The sequence below is a fragment of the Chlorocebus sabaeus genome, chromosome 21, assembly GCF_047675955.1.
Source record: "Chlorocebus sabaeus isolate Y175 chromosome 21, mChlSab1.0.hap1, whole genome shotgun sequence".
Taxonomy (NCBI): Eukaryota; Metazoa; Chordata; class Mammalia; order Primates; family Cercopithecidae; genus Chlorocebus; species Chlorocebus sabaeus.
The window spans coordinates 76,280,078-76,304,238 of record NC_132924.1 but is presented as its reverse complement, the minus strand read 5'-3'; the positions used below and the strand labels follow the sequence as shown (position 1 = coordinate 76,304,238).

Here is a 24,161-nt window from a genome sequence, read left to right as displayed (position 1 = left end):
AGTGCTGGGATTACAGGTGTGAGCCACTGTGCCTGGCCCTGTTTGTTTCATTTTTAAATCTTGTGTCTCATAGAGTCGTGGGGATGACTGAAAATGTCACCATATACAATTTTTTATAAAACCAGAAAATATGAATACTCTGATCGCAACCATTCATAAAATAGAACTACAAGTACAGATCATAATGTTAACAGTGGTTATAATCTTTGCATGTTGGTATAATGATGGCAACTATTTATATTTTTCTGCATTTTCCAAATATTAAGAGCATTTTCTCTTATAATCAAGGAGTTTAAAAATACTAAGCCATTTTGATAGATCTTATACTCTTAACACACATGGCAAAAATGTCAAACATTAGCATCAATACTTAATTGAATTGGAGTTATTTTGGTAACACATGTATCTTTATTCAGTGTTCACATATATCTTATAAATATGAAAAAGAAAAATGTTATTTTTTAATTTAAAAATCTGAGTTGCAAATTACAGTATAGGTAGTAAAGTGTTCTAAGATGGTGAAAATGTACCTTCAGTTGCAAGGAAAGGATTACCTTGTCTTCTTTAAAAGTGATATTTTAAAAACATGGTTTAAAAGGATTTGAGTCACATCTTTCTTTTTTGTCTCATTAATACACACAAACACATACTCTTAAAATAGTAAGTATATTAAGAAGATATGAGTTTCATTGTTTAATTTTAATGTAAGTTACTATGTATGCCATTGAAGGAGCATGGCTTAGTGAAAGAGAGGTCTTTTGAGTCAGGAAGATCTAGATTTCACTCCTGAAGATCTAGATTCACTCTTGTATGACTTTGGCAAGTTTCTTAGTGACCTCAGTCTGCCTTGGTCTGGTCATCTGTAAAATGGCAGTAATATTTGCTTCACAAATTTAGATGACACAGTGTACCTAAAGCACCTTGCAAAGAGTAGCTATTGAACAAATGTTAGGATTTGTTCCCTTTTCCCAAGAAAAGTAAAACATTAACTAGTATAGTGGTTAATTATGAGTCTTGGGATTTTCCATTTTGCAGCTTTCAAAAAGGAAGACCAGCCAAGAAAGTCTTGATCTAGCCATGAAAATGCCACGTGAGTGATTGGTTTCACCAAGTAAACAAGAGTCCATCCTCTCCCTACTCCTTTTTCTATATGCTTTTTCTTTCTTTCTTTCTTTCTTTTTTTTTTTAAGACGGAGTTTTGCTCTTGTTGCCCAGGCTGGAGTGCAGTGGCATGATCTCGGCTCACTGCAACCTTTGCCTCCTGGGTTCAAGTGATTCTCCTGCCTCAGCCTCCCGAGTAGCTGGAATTACAGGCATGTACCACCACACCTGGCTCATTTTGTATTTTTAGTAGAGACACGGTTTCTCCATATTGGTGAGACTGGTCTTGAACTCCCGACCTCAGGTGAGCCACCCACCTCGGCCTCCCAAAGTGCTGGGATTATAGGCGTGAGCCACTGTGCCCGGTCTATTATTATTTTTAAATTATTATTTATTATTATTTTTTAATAGAGGCAGGATCTCACTATGTTGCCCTGCTGGTCTTGAACTACTGGCCTCAAGCAGTTTTCTGGCCTAGGCCTCCTGAAGTGTTGGGATTACAGGCATGTACCACAGCACCAGCCTTAAAATTTTAAAAATAGTTTTAACATAATACAGGCTTCACATATTTAAAATGCACAACTTAATGAGTTTTGACATATGTATATACCCTTGAAAAGATCACCACAATCAAGATAATGAACATATATATTATCCCCTAAAGTTTCCTTGTGTTCTTTTGAAATTCATACCCCCTTATTCTCCCAACCTGGACCCCAGGCTGTTACTTTTTAAGAAAACATGTTATTAAATGAGATTTAATGAGAAGAAGTATGTTTTACTACAGTGGGTCTGGCTGGGTGACCTTGCCTGAGTGCTGTAACTTCCCTAATTCATGGTTTTCTTACCTGTAGAATGGAGCTGGTTTATAGGACCTACTTCCAGTGTTGTGTTCAGTAGCCAGTAGCAGTTAGTACAGTGTCTAGCACATAAGCACTTCATAAACGGTAGCTATTGTTAATAGTATTTTGTTTTGTGTTATGCTAAAGTACTTGATACATTAGGTAGTTCATCATCATTATGTGCCCAATATGATGCCAAGTATGAGTACATAGTAGGTACTCAGTTTATATTCATTCCCTCTCCCTTTCCTCATTAATTCTGTATATACCACTTGGCATATATCATTGTTCACTAACCCTAACTACCAATTTTAAGAACTGATTGAAAGTTGACATTCATTCATTCATTTACTCATCCATTCAACAAATTTTGTTGAGCACATGCTGTGTTTCATTAATCAAACTGAGCACTGAATGATTCTACCTTTCATAGGACATAGGATAAATTCTGTGTACCTATAACCAGAACATCCAGAGGAGATGTGTGAATAGGGAGATACGGAAGTTGAGAGGCAGGAGTGAGTGCTTCCAGCTGTGGGACTCAAGAGATGGCCCAAAGGGATAAGGGGGAAGATAATTTAACCTGAGAAATGAGATGAATACTGTGCAGGGTTCTTGAGCTCAGTCTAGGAGTGGGAAGCAGTCTCCATGTAGATGGGGCACAGCACATGTGAAAGAGGAGCATGAAACAACCCGAGAGAATTGGGGCAGTCCCTGGGCAGCTCACTGCTGGGCTGAGGAGGTGAGACAGACTTTGTCAGGCAGTAGAGAGCCAGTGGAGATTTTGCAGCAGAGGAGAGTTAAGTTATACCTTAAATTGGCTGTTTTTGAGGTGGCTCTTGTGCATGGATTGAGTTGACAGGCAGATAGTTGAGCAATCTGGAGAGCTTTGAATGTCTGAATATTTCTTAGCATCTTAACTAGGTTAGTAGCTCCACAGAAATGCAAAAGATTGGTAGGATTGGTGCCTGGTTGGTTGTCAGGGTTGGAACTTGCTTGCTTCTTCTTTTGGAATACTTGTAGAGTGCTTATTATGTGCCAGCCACTCCTAATTCTATCCTCATAGGAATGAAGCGTAGGTACAATTATTATACCCGTTTTTCAGATGAGGAAACTAAAGGTTAGAGTGGCTAAGAGAAACGTTTTTGTCCTCCACTTGTGATGCTCCTTCTCTTCCTGTCCAGGCCTTCTTCCCATTCAGACTCTCCCATTGACCTCTCAGTTTCCCTTCACCAGTATCTCCCCATCTGTCCTCTCTTGTCTCTGTCTACCGCTGTCTCCTTTGCTCAGGTCCTCATCTCTTCATATCCTGGCAACTGTTGTGACACTCTCCATGCCATCGTTTGGACTCTAGAATTGTTTTATCTAAACATAATTGGGTCATGTCTTTGTGTGTGTGTGTGTGTGTGTGTGTGTGTGTGCGCGCGTGCATGCATGTGTACGTGTGTGTGTACGTGTGAGGGCAAGAAGATACTTCCTAGGCTGGGTGTGGTGGCTCACACCTGTAATCCTAGCACTTTGGGAAGCAGATCGCTTCAGCCCAGGAGTTCGACACCAGCCTGGGCAACATGGAAAAACCCACCCTGTCTCTACGGAAAAAAAAAAAAAAAAAAAGATGCTTCCTCATTGTCTTAGAGTGAAGCATGACACTCAAGGCTTATTGTGTTTCCATCTTTATAGATTTAGTTTGTTCCCCTCAAACACCACATTCCTGTTTGGCTCTGTACCTTTGCTTGGGTAGTTTCTCTACCTGAAATGCCCTTCTTCCTTTTTTCTGCATCATGAATTTCTCATCATTCTTCAGGAACTCACACAAGTCACTGTGTCTGTGATGTCTTTGGCAACTGGGCTCTTCATTCCTTCTTATCAGGCTATAACATGACCTGTATTTTAACTACTTATCCAATACCACACCCTTTCAAAGTTGATTTAGTGGCAACTTACAAACATACATAAAGCAGTAAAACAAGAAATGGATGAGGTATAGAATTACTATACCTAGCCAGTCTAGGAGCAAAATGGACTATTAGACTAGAGAAATAAAATAAAGCCAAGAATAAAGTTAATACAGAAATATGTTCCATCATGTGCTGCACATTGCTGCAGGTGGCCTCAGCTTTTCCTCTGAACTTCCTAGTTAAAGAGAGAAGTAGCATGAAATCTTAAGAGTTTTCCCAGTGACAGAAATGACAAAGCCAGGTGCTCTGGAGAAGGAGAGTTTTTCCTGTTACGAGATGGGAGAGAAATGTTTCTGGGGTAAGTAGGAAGGTGGAGGTGGTACCAAGTCTGCAGCCTGAACACATGCATGGCAAGTTTCATGAGGTGGCTTCCTATGAGAGACCTCCATGCAGCTATATAGCATGGTACCAGAGCACAATTCAGTAAAAGAGCTTTATAAAAGCCAAGACTGTGACGCTGCAACCTACAACGTTTTGGCCTAGCTTAATCCAAGTATAAAATGTAGAATAAGCAAGGAATAATACTCTTCACACTTTGTTATAGTTATTGTTTTATACCCATTTACCACTCCCCTTACCTCAGTGATCAGCTTCTCACAGGAAGGGATCATATTCACGTTGGTTTGATCAATGGTAGAAAATCAGAAAGGTAAAGAATGAGGAAAACAATTTATGACTGTGATTTGTCCAGGAATCATCACAGCGCTCCATTTTGAAACTCAGAAAGTGAGATTCAGGCCAGGCACAGTGGCTCATGCCTATAATACCAGCACTTTGGGAGGGCAGGCCAGGACGATTGCTTGAGCCCCGGAGTTCAAGACCATTCTGGGCAACATAATGAGACCCTATCTCTACAAAAAATAAAAAATTAGCTGGATATGGTGGTGCTGCATGCCTGTGATCCCAGCTGAGAGGTTGAGGTGGGATGATCACTTGACCCTGGGAGGTTGTGGCTGTAGAGAGCTCTGATTATGCCACTGCACTCCAGCCTGGGTAACACAGTGAGAGCCTGTCTCAAACAAACAAAAAAGAAAAATATCAGATTCATGATTCATGTCTGAGATCCAAGAGCTACAAATAAATGGTCATAAGCTTGCTTTACTATTTGCAGGGACTGACCCGCTTTTAAGGCAGTTTTTAGCAGCAAATACATCAGCTGAGTAGAATGGCAATAAAAAAATGACTGCATCTAGGCCAGTCTACTTCTGGCACTACTGAAGAGAGCCTTTAAAAAATTAATACATTTAGCAGCACTCAGAGTTTTAAATTTAATTTTCCCTTTTGCATTTGAGATGAAGAAGATTACCATATTATCGTGATTATTAAGTCAGATTCAGAAAGAAGTATGCATTTTCAAGAAAAAAGCAAAAGTGTAGCAAGTTTATTGAATAACTTTAGTTCTCTGAAAATAGCTCTTCTTGCTGTTATTTAGGTCAAAATGTGGACTATGATGATATAATACTTTTTTTTCTAACTACTCTTTTGTCTTGCTTTCTTTATACACAAAGGAACTTGACAAAGAACTCCCAGTGCTTAAGCCATATTTTATCACTAACCCTGAAGAAGCTGGAGTGAGGGAAGCTGGCTTAAGAGTCACATGGCTGGGACATGCCACAGTAATGGTGGAAATGGATGAGCTCATATTTCTCACGGATCCCATCTTTAGCTCTCGTGCTTCACCATCGCAGTACATGGGTCCAAAGCGATTTCGTCGTTCCCCGTGCACAATAAGTGAACTCCCTCCAATAGATGCAGTCCTTATCAGTCACAACCACTATGACCATCTGGACTACAATTCTGTCATTGCTTTGAATGAGCGATTTGGTAACGAGTTGAGATGGTTTGTGCCTTTGGGTCTTCTTGACTGGATGCAAAAATGTGGCTGTGAGAATGTGATTGAGTTGGACTGGTGGGAGGAGAATTGTGTCCCCGGACATGATAAGGTCACCTTTGTCTTTACACCTTCCCAGCACTGGTGTAAAAGGACTCTAATGGATGACAACAAGGTGCTGTGGGGCAGCTGGTCTGTCTTGGGGCCTTGGAATCGATTTTTTTTTGCAGGAGATACTGGTTATTGCCCTGCTTTTGAAGAGATAGGAAAAAGATTTGGACCTTTTGACCTTGCCGCTATTCCCATCGGAGCTTATGAACCAAGGTATGTAGACTTCCAAAGAAAACACTCCTGCTATGTGGTAAGTTAACTGAATTTAAAAGTAAAGCAATTATGATTTTTGTGACACTGTAATTTATGATTTTAATGGTGGACTTTGTTATACATGATTGGGGGTCGGTGGGTCAGATTCAGTTAGATTTTATTTTTAAATATTTTAAATTAAATATTTTTTAAATTGGCAAGTAAAAATTGTGTATACGGTGTGCAACATGATGTTTTGATATATGTATACATTATGGAATGACTAAATCAAACTGTTTTACATGTGCATTATCTCACATACTTATGTTTTTGTGGTGAGAATTAAAATATTTTAATTATAGTTGTATCGGTTAAAAAAATTACTCAAAATCAGGGATGATGTTATCATAAAAAAAGGATCAAGGTTTAAAGAATTACTATACCTAGCCAGAAGTTCACATACCATTCAACTACACTGGTCAGCCAGTAATAAAACCTACTCTTGTTCTTTTACATGGAGAATACTTTCTTTATATAACCACTTTTTGCTCCATAACTTGAGTGCCCCAATCCCCTGTCCTATAGCTCTCCTACGTTTAGCAAAGAGAAAAAGCAGGGAATTGGCCTATAGCATTAGTCCTTGCTGATTGTTTTATTTCAGTCAGCACTGAAGTTAATCTGGTCATGGTGGTGTTGTGCTACTCATCACTCATCCTCCAACCTTGACATACTAATGACCTGTTTCAGAGCAGTGAAAGGTCACGCTCTCATTGGACACCAAGGAGACTCATCCACTGTCTTCGTTTCCTTAATATTCTGTGTTTAGGGAAAAGAGAAGTGATTTCAAAGAATTAAATTAGATTTCAGTCAACTCTGGTTTATATGTGCAAATAAAGAGAAAACAAAACACTGATAGTAACAAAGCAATGGATAATTTAAAAAATATTTTATTCTATAGTGCATGGACAGATACATACAAAAACATTTTGTTTAGGTAATTCCATAAGCAGAAGAACAAGTATTTCTCTAATACATAGATTAATTGAATGAATCTAATCTTTTGTTTTCATCTGATTTTGTTATTTGCTAAATTTTTACATTCACTAAAACCATTTTGTCCCTATTTTTATTTATTAATGCTTATTTATCCCTTTTTTGTTTTGTGCTAGTTTCCTTATTTGGAGGGGCTAGATATTTTTACCCTTTTTTGGTTCTTGGTAATTGTTAAAATGATTACAAATCAATATTAGCGCTTCAATTTTACTTTTCTAATTAGTTATAATTCTAATGAAACCTCTCAAAACCTGTCAACTTGTATATTTTTAGAACTGTTACAAATCAGTTTTATATTTGTAACATAAAATTGGTCTTTACTCGATGTATGTTCCTTTTTTTTTTGTTTGTTTGAGACGGAGTCTTACTCTCTTGCCCAGGTTGGAATGCAGTGGTGTGATCTTGGCTCACTGCAACCTCTGCCTCTGGGTCCAAGTGATTCTTCTGCCTCAGCCTCCCAAATATCTGGGACTACAGGTGCCTACCACCATGTCCGGCTAGTTTTTGTGTGTGTGTTTTTAGTAGAGACAGGGTTTCACCATGTTGGCTAGACTGGTTTCGAACTCCTGACCTCAAGTGATCTGCCTGCCTGGGCCTCCCAAAGTGGTAGGATTACAGGCGTGAGCCACCGTACCCAGCCTGATGTATGTTCTTAATAGATTAGAACATCTTTTATTTGTTGTTACGAAAATAAGTTTTCATGTGTAGTAATATATAAATTTGTCACATATATTTGTGATGATAGAATGTGTACAACCAAATTTACTCACATAATCCCCTTTCCTGCTTGCGTTGCAGGCAAACAGGAAACAACTAAGATGGAAAAAAGACAAGGAGGCTATTATTTGCCCCAAGAAAGTTAAATTGTGAGAGCCTCTAATGTGTAATCTGTTTCTTTGGTTACTATTAACGGCTTTAGAAATAAGACATCAAATAAAGCTTGAGAGTGCTGTATAAATTTAAGATGTTTACACCGAAAACAACTTTCAATAAGATGCTTGGAATGTTTCATTCTTACTTTAGGGAATCTCCTGTCACCAGGTATTCTATCCGAGTCAGTTAAGATTTTAAGTTTTTATTTTAATTGTTATATCAGAATAAAAATTTTAAATCTATTTCAGGTGGAAAGGAATGTATCTATCCCTTTGATTTGCACTAGGATTTAAAAAAAATCAAGAGAGAAACAGCAAAAACCATTTTCATCTTTCCCTGAATTCCAAGAGTCAGGAGATATGGCAGAACAGTGCTGCTCTCATTTGCTGTTGAGAACACAGTGGCTTTGTTTTCAGGCTTCTGTAGGACCCAGCAGCTCCTAACAGTAAATATCTGTTGCAGATGGATAAACTTCTCCATGATGTCTTCTGTAAAGTGTGGAAGCTCCTGTGCTGAATCCATGTCTGTTGGTCTTCACTGTAGTGTTAGTTGTCACTGGCAGACTAGGATGTAAATAATGTGAACACAGTGTTGTTTTTCCTCCTTGAAACTGATGGCTTGGAAGGCAAAGGATTTGCTTGTAGACAGTACACTTTCTCCTTTGTATCAGGAATAATACTTCTTTCTTCTGAAAGTATTGGTTTTGTTTACTCTTTTGGGAGAATTCTATGAAAGTAGATGATGTTCTCTATGCCTTCCTAAGCCTTGTCTTGTTTAATCCTCACAATACCCTCACATAATGGGGTAAATTTATATTTCATGGACAAAGAAATAGAAGCTCAGAGAATTTGAACAGACTTTCCAAAGGCATTCTAGAAATAGAAGCTCAGAGAATTTGAACAGACTTTCCAAAGGTATTCTAAGAACTGCAGGAGCTGGGATTCACACCCAAACCTTCTGCCTCCTGAGCCCTTGCTCTTCCCAAGGCATTAGGCAGCCTTTCATTATTTCCTTCATCATTTACCCATTAGTCTGATGTTCTTGCCAAACCAAACACCTCATTGTTCAGTTTTATGGTTAAATAAAATTTCTTGAATAGTAATTGGATATTTTGGCTCCTGGTCTTTAAATTTTATATACTAGTTTTTGTTTATTTTTGCTTTAGCAAGTTTTTACAAATTTGTATCAGCAGGACATACAAATTCTTTTGTAATTGGAGTTTTGGTTTTCATTTCTTTACCAGCTATTCAGTTTCTTTGATTCATATCCAGGACTGTAAAATATCTACTTTTAAAAGTAACAGTGAGTCAGGACTTATTTCCCAGTCTCAATGGATAAAGTAAAAAAACTGGCAGCTGGGCACACTGGCTCACGTCTGTAATCCCAGCACTTTGGGACGCAGAGGTAGGCAGATCACAAGGTCAGGAGATCAAGACCATCCTGGCTAACATGGTGAAACCCCATCTCTACTAAAAATACAAAAAATTAGCTGGGTGTGGTGGCGGGCACCTGTAGTCCCACCTACTTGGGAGGCTGAGGCAGGAGAATCACTTGAACCCAGGAGGTGGAGGTTGCAGTGAGCTGGGATCATGGCACTGCACTCTAGCCTGGGCGACAGAGTGAGACTCAGTCTCAGAAAAAAAAAAAAAAAAAAACTGGCAAAAACCAGCAGATGGTGACAAAAGTGATCCCTAGCTGCCCTCATTGCTCATTAGCCTAAGACACTCCCACCATCACCATGACAGTTTACAAATGCCATGGCAACAACCTAGAAGTTACTGCCCCTTTCCATGGCAATGACCAAGAAGTTACCACCCCATGCCTAGAAAGTTCTAAATAATCTGCCCTTCAATTTGCATTAACCCATTCCCTAATTTACATATAATTAAAAGTGGGTATAAGTGAGTATAAATACAGTTGCCAACCCCTCATATGTTGCCAACTCTGAGTGCACTTACTATCTATAACAGCCCTGCTCCGCAAGGAGCAGTGTCATTTAATAAAAATTGCTGGCCAACACCACTGGCTTGCCCTTGAATTCTTTCCTTTGTGAGGCCAAAAACCCTCCTGGGCTAAGCCCCAGTTTTGGGGCTTGCCTCCCCCTGCATCATCAGTAAGTTGTGTCTTCAGATAGATCCAGTAAAATCAAAGTATACATGAAACAAAATCTCACTATTCAGAGGGGAGTTTGCTTGAGACTTACTTATTTTATAGCAATTTGTACAAAAAAGACTTTTGCTTGTTTTATTTTTCAGCAGAAAGTGTATTAAAGGGAGATGGTTTTGCTCCTGTGACTTACTCCTGTGCAGAATTTGTTTTGTTTTGTTTTTACAATCTAGCCTTGACCTGACTTTCAGACTTGGTTTCTAGCTCATCCTCCCCAAAATTGCATGCTTTATCCCAGTGAGTGGTTCTTAATTCTCAACATCCATAGTCCTGCACAGAATCTTAAAGTTTGATTAAATGAAACAGATTTTAGAATTTAGTGTATATCTCAAAGGTCAGAATTAAGAAATTGCCTTGTTTCATCAGGTGGTTTATGAAATACCAGCATGTAGACCCAGAAGAAGCTGTAAGGATTCACATTGATGTCCAAACAAAGAAATCTATGGCAATTCACTGGGGAACTTTTGCCTTAGCAAATGAGGTAAGTTTGATTGCGATAAAAATAACTGTGTGTTTGACCAATGACAGGATTCAGGCATCACTGTTCCCTAGTTTTCAGACCCAAGACTCTGGAAGCAGATACTGCATACTCATCACAGTCACTGCATGAATTAGGGTGGTAAATCATACTAATTAGTAGAACAATACACACATATACAGTCAGAAAAAAATAAAAGCTCATTGTGTTTTCTTTTGGCTTATTTCTGAAGTTAGTAAAGCTTGTGTTTGTATAACCAAAAGTCTGTATGTGATCTGGAGAATAGAAAAGCAAGCCATCATGTCTCACCCCTCAAGCAGGCTCTCATGCTAGCAGAAGACAGAAGTCATGTATGTGATACAGATGTTAGAAGGGGAAAGTGCTGTAATGTGGAACAGATGACATGGTCTCAGAATCAGGACGTTTGCTGATGGCAGGGATCAGAGAGAGCTTGATGGAATAAGTGACAGTTGAACTTGGCTCTGAGAGGGCAGGGAGGAAGGCATTATCAGAGGAGGAAAGGGCAGAGCGTAGGCTTGGAGGCAGCTAGTGTGGGGAATACTTGAATCAGTTCAGCAGGAGAGTGGAGGGCAATAGGGAGAAGTAAGGCTAGTGTGGAACTTTCAAGAAATATGTTCAGTAAACATTGACTCGGTGTCTGCTATGTGCCAGGCATAGGGATAAATGTGATTTTATTCCTAGATTAAAACACAAGAGCTAATTTTTCCTTAAGGCAGATGGACCCTAGAACTTTGCTACTAGCCTGGGTTCTGAGAGCAGAGGATAGTATAAAGCTTTCTCTCCTTTCCTGGATCCAAGGTCTTCTCTAAACAAAACTTAGAAATGTATGGTTAGGCCAGGCACGGTGGCTCACACCTGTAATCCCAGCAATTTGGGAGGCTGAGGCAGGTGGATCACTTAAGGTCAGGAGTTCAAGACCAGCCTGACCAACATGGTGAAACCCTGTCTGTACTAAAAATACAAAAAAATTAGCCAGGTGTGGTGGTGTGTGCCTGTCATCCCAGCTACTTGGGAGGCTGAGGCAGGAGAATTGCTTGAACCCGGTAAGTGGAGGTGAGAGTAAGTCGAGATTGTGCCACTGCACTCCAGCCTGTGCAAAAGAGTGAGATTTGGCTGGGCACCTGTGGCTTACACCTGTAATCCCAGAACTTTGGGAGTCTGAGGCAGGTGGATCACCTGAGGTCAGGAGTTCAAGACCAGCCTGGCCAACATGATGAAACTCCGTCTACTAAAATTAGCCAGGCATGGTGGCAGGAACCTATAATCCCAGCTACTCGGGAGGCTGAGGCAGGAGAATAACTTGAACCTGGGGGACAGAGGTTGCAGTGAGCCGAGATCACGGCACTTCCCTCCAGCCTGGGTGAAAGAGTGAAACTCTGTCTCGATAAAAACAAACAAACAAAACCCAAAAAGTGTGGTTAGTACTTGGCTTCTTTACTTCCTGTGGTATCTTCCATCCCAGAGCCTCTCTGCAGGAACCCAGTGTTTTCTTGTGGTTTTAAGTACTCCTCTGTCTCATTTATGGCCCGCCCTCTCCCAAAGATACAGTGAGTTCCAAAATTACCTAGTACACTGCCTGCCCATTCCCCCACTCCCTAATCAAAATTCCTGTGCCATGAGGCAGCAATCCTGAGCCACAATGCAGCAATTCTTAGCCACTGTTGGGAGAAGGAATAGAATAATGACTAACCATGGGGTTGTGGGGAGGATAAATGAGAATATAAATGTGGGTGTGTGGGTGTGTATTTGGAGAAGGGAGAAGTTTGAGACTGGTTTCCAGTGCCATACCACTATATTTAGTGACAATTTCTTATTCCATCTATATATGTGTGCGTGTATGCACATATTCCATATGTATATTCCATATATATGTGACTCAGATGAAGTAATGGTATTTTATTAAACCTACACAAAGAAAGGAATCAAGGTTGACTCCTAGATTTTTAGCTTAAATAGCTGGTTAGACAGTTGTGGTCTTTACTGAGATGGGGAAGATGTGGAGAGGATTAAAAAACCTGTCTTTGAGAATTATTGTATTATTCAGCCCTCAAGAATTATTCCTGTTATAAACCTAACCTCCATCTTTATTTCTTTTTTTTTTTTTTTTTTTTTGAGATGGACTCTCGCTCTGTCGCAAAGGCTGGAGTGCAGTGGTGTGATCTCGGCTCACTGCAAGATCTGCCTCCCGGGTTCACGCCATTCTCCTGCCTCAACCTCTGGAGTAGCTGGGACTACAGGCGCCCGCCACCACTTCCGGCTAATTTTTTGTATTTTTTTTAGTAGAGACGGGGTTTCACCATGTTAGCCAGGATAGCCTTGATCTGCTGACCTCGTGATCCGCCCGCCTTGGCCTCCCAAAGTGCTGGGATTACAGGCGTGAGCCACCACGCCTGGCCAATCTTTATTTCTTAATGAGAATGTAATAAAAACTCATTTAGCTTTTAGCAATTTGGAATTTGTTCATGTTTTGATGTTGAATAAACCTCATAAGTATGAGTTAGTTGAATTATAAAGTAGATATAATCTTCAGAGAGGATCTGTTACCCATTACTTTTTTGTTGTTGTTGTTATACTTTAAGTTCTAGGGTACTTGTGCAGAACGTACAGGTTTGTTACATAGGTATACACGTGCCATGGTGGTTTGCTGCACCCATCAACCCGTCATCTACATTAGGTATTTCTCCTAATGCTATCCCTTCCCTAGCCCCCCACCCCCTGACAGGCCCCAATGTGTGATGTTCCCCTCCTTGTGTCCATGTGTTCTCATTGTTCACCTCCCACTTATGAATGAGAACATGCGGCGTTTGGTTTTCTGTTCCCGTGTTAGTTTGCTGAGAATGATGGTTTCCAGCTTCATCCAGGTCCCTGCAAAGGACATGAACTCATCATTTTTTATGGCTGCATAGTGTTCCATGGTGTATATGCGCCACATTTTCTTTATCCAGTCTATCATTGATGGGCATTTGGGTTGGTTCCAAGTCTTTGCTATTGTGAACAGTGCCTTAATAAACACACATGTGCATGAGTCTTTATAGTAGAATGATTTATAATCCTTTGGGTATATACCCAGTAATGGGATTCCTGGGTCAAATGGTATTTCTGGTTCTAGATCCTTGAGGAATCACCACACTGTCTTCCACAATGGTTGAACTAATTTACACTCCCACCAACAGTGTAAAAGCATTCCTATTTCTCCACATCCACTTCAACATCTGTGGTTTCCTGACTTTTTAATGATCACAATTCTAACTGGAGTGAGATGGTATCTCAATATGGTTTTGATTTGCATTTCTCTAATGACCAGTGATGATGAGTCTTTTTTTCATATGTTTGTTGGCTGCATAAATGTCTTCTTTTGAGAAGTATCTGTTCATATCCTTTGCCCACTTTTTGATGGGGTTGTTTTTTTCTTGTAAATTTGTTTAAGTTCATTGTAGATTTTGGATATTAGCACTTTGTCAGATGGATAGATCGCAAAAATTTTCTCCCGTTCTGTAGGTTGCCTGTTCATTCTGCTGATTGTTTCTTTTGCTGTGCAGAAGCTCTTTAGTTTAATTAGATCCCATTTGTCTATTTTGGCTTTTGTTGTCATTGCTTTTGGTATTTTAGTCATGAAGTCTTTGCCCATTCCCATGTCCTGAATGGTATTGCCTAGGTTTTCTTCTAGGGTTTTTATGGTTTTAGGTCTTACATTTAAGTCTTTAATCCATCTTGAGTTAATTTTTGTATAAGGTGTAAGGAAGGGATCCAGCTTTCTGCATATGGCTAGCCAGTTTTTCCAGCACCATTTATTAAATAGGGAATCCTTTCCCCATTTTTTGTATTTGTCATGTTTGTCAAAGATCAGATGGTTGTATATGTGTGGTGTTATTTCTGAGGCCTCTGTTCTGTTCTATTGGTCTATATATCTATTTTGGTACCAGTACCATGCTGTTTTGGTTACTGTAGCCTTGTAGTATAGTTTGAAGTCAGGTAGCATGATGCCTCCAGCTTTGTTCTTTTTGCTTAGGATTGTCTTGGCTATGTGGGCTCTTTTTTGGTTCCATATGAAATTTAAAGTAGTTTTTTCCAGTTCTGTGAAGAAAGTCAATGGTAGCTTGATGGGGGTAGTGTTGAATCTATAAATTACTTTGGGCAGTATGGCCATTTTCACAATATTGATTCTTCCTATCCATGAGCATGGAATGTTTTTCCATTTGTTTGTGTCCTCTCTTATTTCCTTGAGCAGTGGTTTGTAGTTTTTCTCGAAGTCCTTCACATCTCTTGTAAGTTGTATTTCTAGATATTTTATTCTCTTTGTAGCAATTGAGAATGGGAGTTCACTCATGATTTGACTGTCTGTTATTGGTGTATAGGAATGCTTGTGATTTTTGATTCTGTATAGGAATGCTTGTGATATATTGATTTTTGTATCCTGAGACTTTGCTGAAATTGCTTATCAGCTTAAGGAGATTTTGGGCTGAGGCATTGCGTATTTCTCAATATACAATTATGTCATCTGCAAACAGAGACAATTTGACTTCCTCTTTTCCTAATTGAATACCCGTTATTTCTTTCTCTTGCCTGATTGCTCTGGCCAGAAGTTCCAATACTATGTTTAATAGGAGTGGTGAGCGAGGGCATCCTTGTCTTGTGCCGGTTTTCAAAGGGAATGCTTCCAGTTTTTGCCCATTCAGTATGATGTTGGCTGTGGGTTTGTCATAAACAGCTCTTACTATTTTGAGATATGTTCCATTAATACCTAGTTTATAGAGAGTTTTTAGCTTGAAGGGCTGTTGACTTTTGTCAAAGGTCTTTTCTGCTTCTATTGAGACAATCCTGTGGTTTTTGTCATTGGTTCTGTTTATGTGATGGATTACGTTTATTGATTTGCATATGTTGAACCAGCCTTGCATCCCAGGGATGAAGCTGACTTGATCGTGGTGGATAAGCTTTTTGATGTGCTGCTGGATTCGGTTTGCCATTATTGAGGATTTTCTCATCAATGTTCATCAGGGATATTGGCCTGAAATTTTCTTTCTTTTTTTTTTTTTTTGTTGTGTCTCTGCCAGGTTTTGGTATCTCTGCCAGGTTTTGGTATCAGGATGTGGTATCAGGATGATGCTGGTCTCATAAAATGAGTTAGGGAAGATTCCCTCTTTTTCTATTGTTTGGAATAGTTTTAGAAGGAATGTACCAGCTCCTCTTTGTACCTCTGGTAGATTTTGGCTGTGAATCTGTCTGGTCCTGGATTTTTTTGATTGGTAGACTATTAATTTCTGCCTCAATTTCAGAACTTGTTATTGGTCCATTCAGGAATCTGACTTCTTCCTAGTTTAGTCTTAGGATAGTATATGTGTCCAGGAATTTATCTATTTCTTCTAGATTTTCTACTTTATTTGCGTAGAGGTGTTCATAGTATTCTCTGATGGTAGTTTGTATTTCTGTGGGATTGGTGGTGATATCTCCTTTATCATTTTTTATTGCGTCTGTTTGATTCTTCTCTCTTTTCTTCTTTATTAATCTGGTGAATGGTCTATTATGTTGATCTTTTCAAAAAACCAACTTCTGGATTCATTGATTTTTTAAAGAATTTTTCGTGTCTCTATCTCCTTCAGTTCTGCTCTGATCTTAGTTATTTCTTGTCTTCTCACTTTTGAGTTTGTTTGCTCTTGCTTCTCTAGTTTAGTTGTGATTTTAGGGTGTCGATTTTAGATCTTTCCCACTTTCTCTTGTGGGCATTTAATGCTATAAATTTCCCTCTATACACTGCTTTAAATGTGTCCCAGAGATTCTGGTACATTGTGTCTTTGTTCTCATTGGTTTCAAAGAACATCTTTATTTCTGCCTTAATTTCATTATTTACCCATAGTCATTCAGGAGCAGGTTTTTCAGTTTCCATGCAGTTGTGTGGTTTTGAGTGAATTTCTTAATCTTGAGTTCTAATTTGACTGCACTGTGGTCTGAGAGACTATTATGATTTCCTTTCTTTTGCATTTGTTGGAGTGTTTTACTTCCAATTATGTGGTCAATTTTAGAATAAGTGCAATGTGGTTCTGAGAAGAATGTATATTCTGTTGATTTGGGGTGGAGAGTTCTGTAGATGTCTGTTAGGTCTGCTTGGTTCAGAGCTGAGTTCAATTCTTGGATATCCTTGTTAATTTTCTGTCTCGTTGATCTATCTAATATTGAAAGTGTGGTGTTAAAGTCTTCCACTATTATTGTGTGGGAGTCTAAGTCTCTTTGTAGGTCTCTAAGAACTTGCTTTATGAATCTGGGTGCTCCTGTATTGGGTGCATATATATTTAGGATAGTTAGCTCTTCCTGATGAATTGATCCCTTTACCATTATGTAATGGCCTTCTTTGTATCTTTTGATCTTTGTTGGTTTAAAGTCTGTTTTATCAGAGACTAGGATTGCAACCCCTGCTTTCCATTTGCTTGGTAAGTATTCCTCCATCCCTTTATTTTGAGCCAATGTGTGTCTTTGCACGTGAGATGGGTCTCCTGAATACAGCACACTGATGGGTCTTGACTCTTTATCCAATTTGCCAATCTGTGTCTTTTAATTGGGGCATTAACCCAATTACATTTAAGGTTGATATTGTTATGTGTGAATTTGATCCTGTCATTATGATGCTAGCTGGTTATTTTGCTTGTTAATGCAGTTTATTCATAGTGTTGATGGTCTTTGCAATTTGGTATGTTTTTGCAGTGGCTGGTACCAGTTGTTTCTGTCCATGTTTAGTGCTTCTTTCAGGAGCTCTTGTAAGGCAGGCCTGGTGGTGACAAAAATCTCTCAGCATTTGCTTGTCTGTAAAGGATTTTATTTCTCCTTCGCTTATGAAGCTTAGTTTGGTTGGATATGAAATTCCGGGTTGAAAATTCTAAGAATGTTGAGCTGGGTGTGGTGGCTCACGCCTGTAATCCCAGCACTTTGGGAGGCTGAGGTGGGGAGATCACAAGGTCAGGAGTTCGAGACCAGCCTGACCAACGTGGTGAAACCCGGTCTCTAATAAAAATGCAAAAATTAACCAGGTGTTGTGGCACACGCCTGTGATCCCAGCTACTCAGGAGGCTGAGGCAGGATAACTGCTTGAACCCAGGAGGTGGAGGTTGCAGTGAGCCGAGATTGTGCCACTGCACTCCAGTCTGGGCAACAGAGTGAGACTCTGTCTCAAAAAAAAAAAAAGAAAAAAAAGAAAAAAAGAATGTTGAATATCGGCCCCTCCTCTCTTCTGGGTTTGTAGAGTTTCTGCTCAGAAATCCGGTGTTAGTCTGATGGGCTTCCCTTTCTTGGTAACCTGACGTTTCTCTCTGGCTCCCCTTCACATTTTTTCCTTCATTTCACCCTTGGTGAATCTGATGGTTATCTCAGATTCTTTGCATATATGCTGTTATAGTAACTGCCTCCTGTAATATAAGCAGATTAAGGATGTCCTTAACTTGGCAATACTCTAAAATTGCATATATAGCAACATCTAATTTATCTAGGGAATGATGAGTGGATTTCCTACATATATTTAAGCCCTAAAACTTAAATTACTAGTTTTGATGGAAACGAATTTCAAGCATTACATAATATGTACATTGCCTTTCAAGTGATCAGGGTCTTTGAATATATTCTATTGTAGTATATCATGAAACTGACCCCTGCAGGAATTTACAAGTTGTGTGTGGCTAGCTGCCTAGACCCTAATGGATCCAGAGTGCTGGGAGTCTTCTGCTTTTCCCACTTCCTCATACTGATCTCTGATATACTTTGCTTTATACATAGTTGTTTTGTCCCATGGTTATGGGGCATTTTTATCTCCCTTGTGGACGAAAGAGCTTGGACTATGAGCTCTCAGTCACTCAGAAGCCTTTCAGACCTACCTCCAAGGTTTTCTAGATGTTGAAACAGTGAAGAATTGATCTATGAAGAAACTCAGAAAGATACTGCTAAATCTAGGCAGATTAAAGACAGAGGGTCTACTGCCAACTCTAACATATCAGAATTCTCACTAAATCCACACATTGCACTCCACACTAAAGTTAATGGCTTAACAAGTAAGTTACCAATGTAGGGTGACTGTGTGAGTGTCTTGTTGGCCCAGACTTGTAGAGCATGGGAGAAAGAGAATTTAACAAAAGAAGTTATTTTTCAATGGGAAAAAAAGTTCATCATTTTGAAATCTCTTAAAATAATTTAGGAAATTATTTTAGGGGAAATTTCTTGACTTAAGGTATAAAGTTAAATTTTATTGATAATATAATTAGTGATCTTTTTCCTTTATATATAAAACAGATTAAAAGTAAATTCCTGTTATCAACTATCCATTAGTAAGGGGTTAGTTCTAGGAATATTGGATAACCAACACATAGTTAAAACTGAACGTACTCAGTAGTCAGTCGAAAGGTATCCTTGATCTTTTTTTTTTCTTTGAGATGGAGTCTCGCTCTGTTGCCCAGGCTGGAGTACAGTGGTGCAATCTCAGCTCACTGCAAGCTCCGCCTCCCGGGTTCATGCCATTCTCCTGCCTCAGCCTCCTGAGTAGCTGGGACTGCAGGCACCCACCACCACGCCTGGCTAATTTTTGTATTTTTAGTAGAGACAGGGTTTCACCTTGTTAGCCAGGATGGTCTTGATCTCCTGACCTCGTGGTCTGCCCACCTCGGCCTCCCAAAGTGCTGGGAACTACAGGTGTGAGCCACCGTGCCCTGCCGATCTTTAAACATAGCCATAAAACCTGGAACTGAGCAAGGGGGAAAAGGATGACCTGTGTGTGGCCACTAACTGTTACCAAACCTGTGCATTTAAGGGTTCAGGAAACTTACCTGGTTTTCCTTGTACATCATTGACTGTCCTTTCTTATTCTTTGTTGCTAGTTCCTCCTCTCCGCTTGCTCTGAACAGTGCGTGCCGTAGGAGTCAGTCTATGGACCTCTTCTCTTCTATCGTTGGTTTCTCCCTTGGGAATCGCATCCAGTATTATGGCTTCAAATACCACCTCTCTGCTGTTCCTCTCTAGCTATTTTTCTTCTATAATCCACATTTATATATCCAACTGCCTCCTTCACATCTCCACTTGGATATCCATTAGGTACCTAGAACTAAAGTCTGAAATTCAACTTCCTCATCTTCCCTCTCCAGCTTACTTTTCAAACATCTCAGTAAAGGGCGACTCCCATTTAGCAATACTCAGGGCAAAATCTTGACTCCTCTTTGCCACACACAGGTAAACCTTCAGATTATATTCTCTGGGATCCTCTTTCATTCTGTAGACTGGTTTCTGTATGTGACTAGACTTTTTGAGAGTAACAACCCTCTTCAGCCAAAACAATTTGCTGTAGTATTTGGCTACACACCCACCCACCCACCCACCCACCACAATCTCAATATTTCTATATTTTTCAAAAATGTTGGTAACATGTAATTCTCTAATACCATCATCTTTGGCACCGATTCCGTTTAGATTGGAATTTCATATGGTGAAACCGTGATAAGATTTCATGCAATCCAGTGATGTTCAAAGTAAGATGGCACCAAATTTGACATACGTGGTGTTGGCATGATTTCTGTCCAACCAAATACCTTTCTGTTGACTTATTTCATGACTCAAAACTGTATTAGAAAATGTGATAGACCCATTTGCTAATGCTTCAATTAAAAGAAAGGGCCTTATTTTAACTATGCATATGTTATTTTAGTTTGAACTGTTATTTGAATAATCTCCCAAATATGTGTATAATCTTTTTCTGTTTTTCTTCTTTCTACCTTTCGCCAGCATTACTTAGAGCCTCCAGTGAAGCTGAATGAAGCTCTAGAGAGATACGGACTTAATGCTGAAGATTTTTTTGTCTTGAAGCATGGAGAATCAAGATACCTAAATACTGATGATGAAAACTTTTAATAAATGTGAGCACAGGCACTTTTAATGAAAAAGGCATCATCTGAGTTTAAAAACAAGTGAAAAGACTTAGAAATTCATGAATATTGTGATTCTTTTACATTTGGAAACAACTTCTGCAAGTTTATGTTTTATGTTTTGTGTAATAACTTGCTTCCTAATATGATCAGCTCATATACACTGTGAGAGGGTTCAGGGGTGGGTCATTTAAATTATGAATTGGCTAATGTGAATTTTAAATCTCCTACCATGATATAAGCACTGCAATGGAAATGTTTTTACTAAAGCATTACACTTTTGTGGTAGTAGAATTTCCTGAGATTGTGAAAAACTGATATTGAAGACTCATTTTGTTTTTTCCATTCTTCAGGACCTTCTGCAAGGTGAGTCAAGCCTGTCTACCCACCTAGATTTTTTTCAGAGGCCTACAAATACAAGTATCTTTCTTATATGCACATTATAATAAATGATGAAATTCAGTCCAACATGCTTATTATAAACAGCAATTCTTGCTCTATCAAGATTAGCTTATATGCCAAATATTAAATATGGCTTATTTCAGTAAGCATAAAAACATAGGGGCTATCATTTTTAAAGACTTGATTTTTTCTGTTGTGGTAAAAATATATAAATACATATTTGCCATTTTAAACATTTACCATTTTAACCATTTTTAAGTGTACCGTTCTTTCGCATTAATGCACCCATGACCACCATTCACTTAAGGTTTTGAAAGAGGGAACAGTATATTTTTTTTCCTAGAGCCTTCAGATGAGAGGAAACAGTGTATTCTGTTGCACATCTACAATTCCCAAAAGACCTCTTACTTTGGGAGGCCAAGGTGGGTGGATCACTTGAACCCAGGAAGTCGACATCAGCCTGGGCAACATGGTGACTTCGTCTCTCGGGGGGAAAAAAAAAAAAATTAGCCGGGTGAGGTGGTGTGTACCTGTAATCACAGGTACTTGGGAGGCTGAGGTGGGAGGATCACTTGAGCCCAGGAGGTAGAGGCTGCAGTGAGCTGTGATTATACCACTGCACTCCAGCCTGGGCGACAAAATGAGACCCTGTCTCGAAAGAAAGCCCTCTTCTTAGCTGAGCAGAGGAAGGGAAGGGGTGTGGCTATGAGAATATGATTTATGCCATTTTCTTTTTTTAAATCTAGAAGATCTTCTAAGCACAAATATAGCTACAATGAAGTATTTTACAGATAAAATGTTAATAAATGTTAATAGACCATATACTTTGAATTAAATTTTATGTTTTTAAATTTCTCTACACATTTTCTTTTTCCGGGGTCTCTTAGCTCTAAATATATCAGTCAGATTTATAATTTTTTTTACATGATTCAGATGTCTTATATTTTTATATTAAATGAACCTTAAGCATGATTCTTTTGGTAAGCCAGTATGAACACCAGTGGTTACAAAAAAAAAAAAAAAGTCGGTTGACGTAAGATTTAGTCCTAATAAGGGCTCTGTATTCACTTGATTATTCTGACCCTTCCTAAGGGAGGGAGTTGGATTAGATACTGCTGGAGGCCCATTCTGTATTCCTAATCCAGTCTCAGCACTTTATTCATACAAAATAATCAAAATAGGTTTTCTACACCAAATGCTACCCAGGCAGTGCTCTATGATTTACTCATGTGTATGTGTAGTGCCACACGTTAGCCACTAAATCTGAACTTTTACCCTGCTTTCATCATGGATTTTTTGTGTAACCTGAAACAAGTCACCAATGCTCACTGTGCCTGTTTCCTCATTTGCAACAAGAGGATAATTCCGACCTACCTCTGAAAAATGTGTAGAATAAATGAGTTTTTAAAACACTTTAGAAATATAAGGGAGAAAATCATTTCTTAAGATATCACTGCCTAATATAGATAGGTATATTTGAAAGCTGAATATAGGTTAATGCTTTTGATAATGTATTGTTCCTGTTGCAAATTTAAGCATCATATATTAGGAGACTAAACACTGAAAACAACTTTATTTCACTGATTTTGTAAATTGGAGTAATAGCCTAAATAAGTGTAAATAATCTTTATCAAAATTTAGTGTTTATCTACAAAGATGCGAATCAGTCAAGGGGAAATGTGTATGCAATGTGTGTATATATAATGTATGCGAATGTATGCGATTTTGGGGTACTAAAGCACAAAAAAATCCCCCATAAAATAAACCTTCCTGAAAAGACTGTTCATAAACTTTTTCACTCCAAGCAGATGTGAATCAAGATGTTAGGTTTATGGTTAGTTTTGAGGTGTGTTGCCCTAATACTAGCCAACGTTGTAGCCATATTCCTTGCTGCTGCACACCGAATTGAAAATCCATCTCTTACCTCTACTCTGTGAAGCAAGCCAGGTATGTCTTGCTTAAGTATTTCTTCTCCATGAATGGCCTTAACATTATTTTGTATTCATATGTATTGTTTAACTGAGGGCCTCAAAGCACTTTAACCTGTTGTGTTCTATTTCCACTCATCTGGCCTGCCTCATTTTTCTAGGCCCTTTCATAAGCTGTAATTTTTTATTACCACTCATGTTCTTTCTACACTGACACTATTCATTAAGAATGTCAAGCTTCATCCCTACTTACAGAAATCTCACCTTACTGAGTGGGTTCCACTTTATTTTTCATTTGTTATCTACATTTTGAAGGGCTTATGTGCAAAGTGAAAACAAATTTTGAAAAATAAGACAAATCCATTCTCTTTTTCAATTCAGTCTAATATGCATTGTAGTGTCGTTTAATCAGTCTTATCCTCTAAGTCAACTTTATTTTCCTCTTTGATTAGTGAGTACCCATACCAATATGTAAGATCTTATTGAAGTTTCCTGCGATAACTGAGGAACACTTTGCTATGCCTCACTGCCCAATAGGGTGGGTCATCAATTAGGAGAAATCCCAAATTATAAAAGCCAACATATGCCGTGACCTACATAGGAAAAGATGTATTTGTGCATCTTCTTTCTGGGTAGTTAAAAATTACTCCCTCTTTTCTCTAGCATTTTGACATTTCAGACTCAATGGTCTGATCTCTAGGGAGCGTGATTATTCAAACTAATGAGAGAGGACAAGACAGTTTTAGAATCCACTGCTGCTAAAGCACATTAAAAACAAATCCTGGTTTTCAATGTATGCATATTTTCATATTTAATTAATATGCTTTCATTAAATAGGGAGGTAAATTTGAAAAAACTGTTATAAAGAAATGTGCCTTTTGGGGAATGCATACTTTTGTTCATGTCTAGCTCACTGGGAATTTTCAGTTTTCAGCTTATACTGACCCCTTTTTCTAATGTAAAAATATTCCTTCAAAGTTTGATTTCTGTATCAGGATAACCTTGAGAACACACATATTTCTGTTTGAGGATTTGTGACTTCCTACGGAAACAGTCTTGTATCTATATTTACAAATGAAATTTAAAGTATTCTTAAAGCTTTTGCCTTAAATACTGCTTGCATACTGATTTACTTAATGCTATGCATGGCAGGGGTTATAAATTTAAATATTATAAGACCTGGCTGAATCCCAGATGTATCAATAAATTGTTATAGCAGCTTATGGAATAAAAATACTATTAAAGATAACTTTTCATACATTGTATTTTTAGTCAAGTAAAATATGGATGAAAATTAATAAAGTACTGTCAAGGGAAACAG

At 38.7% G+C, this 24,161-nt stretch overlaps 1 protein-coding gene and 1 long non-coding RNA gene across 8 annotated transcripts in view; one reads left to right on the top strand and one right to left on the bottom strand.

Moving 5' to 3' along the window:
• Positions 1–24,152, top strand: part of NAPEPLD (N-acyl phosphatidylethanolamine phospholipase D) — a 48,634-nt gene extending 24,482 nt beyond the window's left edge. For 4 of the 7 annotated variants that reach the window (XM_073009206.1, XM_073009209.1, XM_073009207.1 and 1 more), the window contains exons 3-5: positions 5,410–6,056; positions 10,494–10,608; positions 12,742–14,181. In XM_073009206.1, coding sequence (XP_072865307.1) covers positions 5,410–6,056; positions 10,494–10,608; positions 12,742–12,906 — 927 coding nt within the window. In that variant the 3' untranslated portion in view covers positions 12,907–14,181. Of the gene's footprint in view, positions 1–5,409; positions 6,057–10,493; positions 10,609–12,741; positions 14,182–20,370 lie in introns of those variants that run through there. The other 3 variants (XM_007982457.3, XM_007982462.3, XM_007982459.3) reach the window with 1 other exon arrangement.
• LOC140709683 (uncharacterized) lies at positions 15,637–19,958 on the bottom strand. The gene is made up of 2 exons (XR_012090395.1): positions 19,422–19,958; positions 15,637–18,017 (listed from the first exon to the last, which is right to left on the bottom strand). It is a non-coding gene; the product is annotated as an uncharacterized lncRNA (long non-coding RNA).
• Positions 24,153–24,161: the final 9 nt, after the last annotated feature.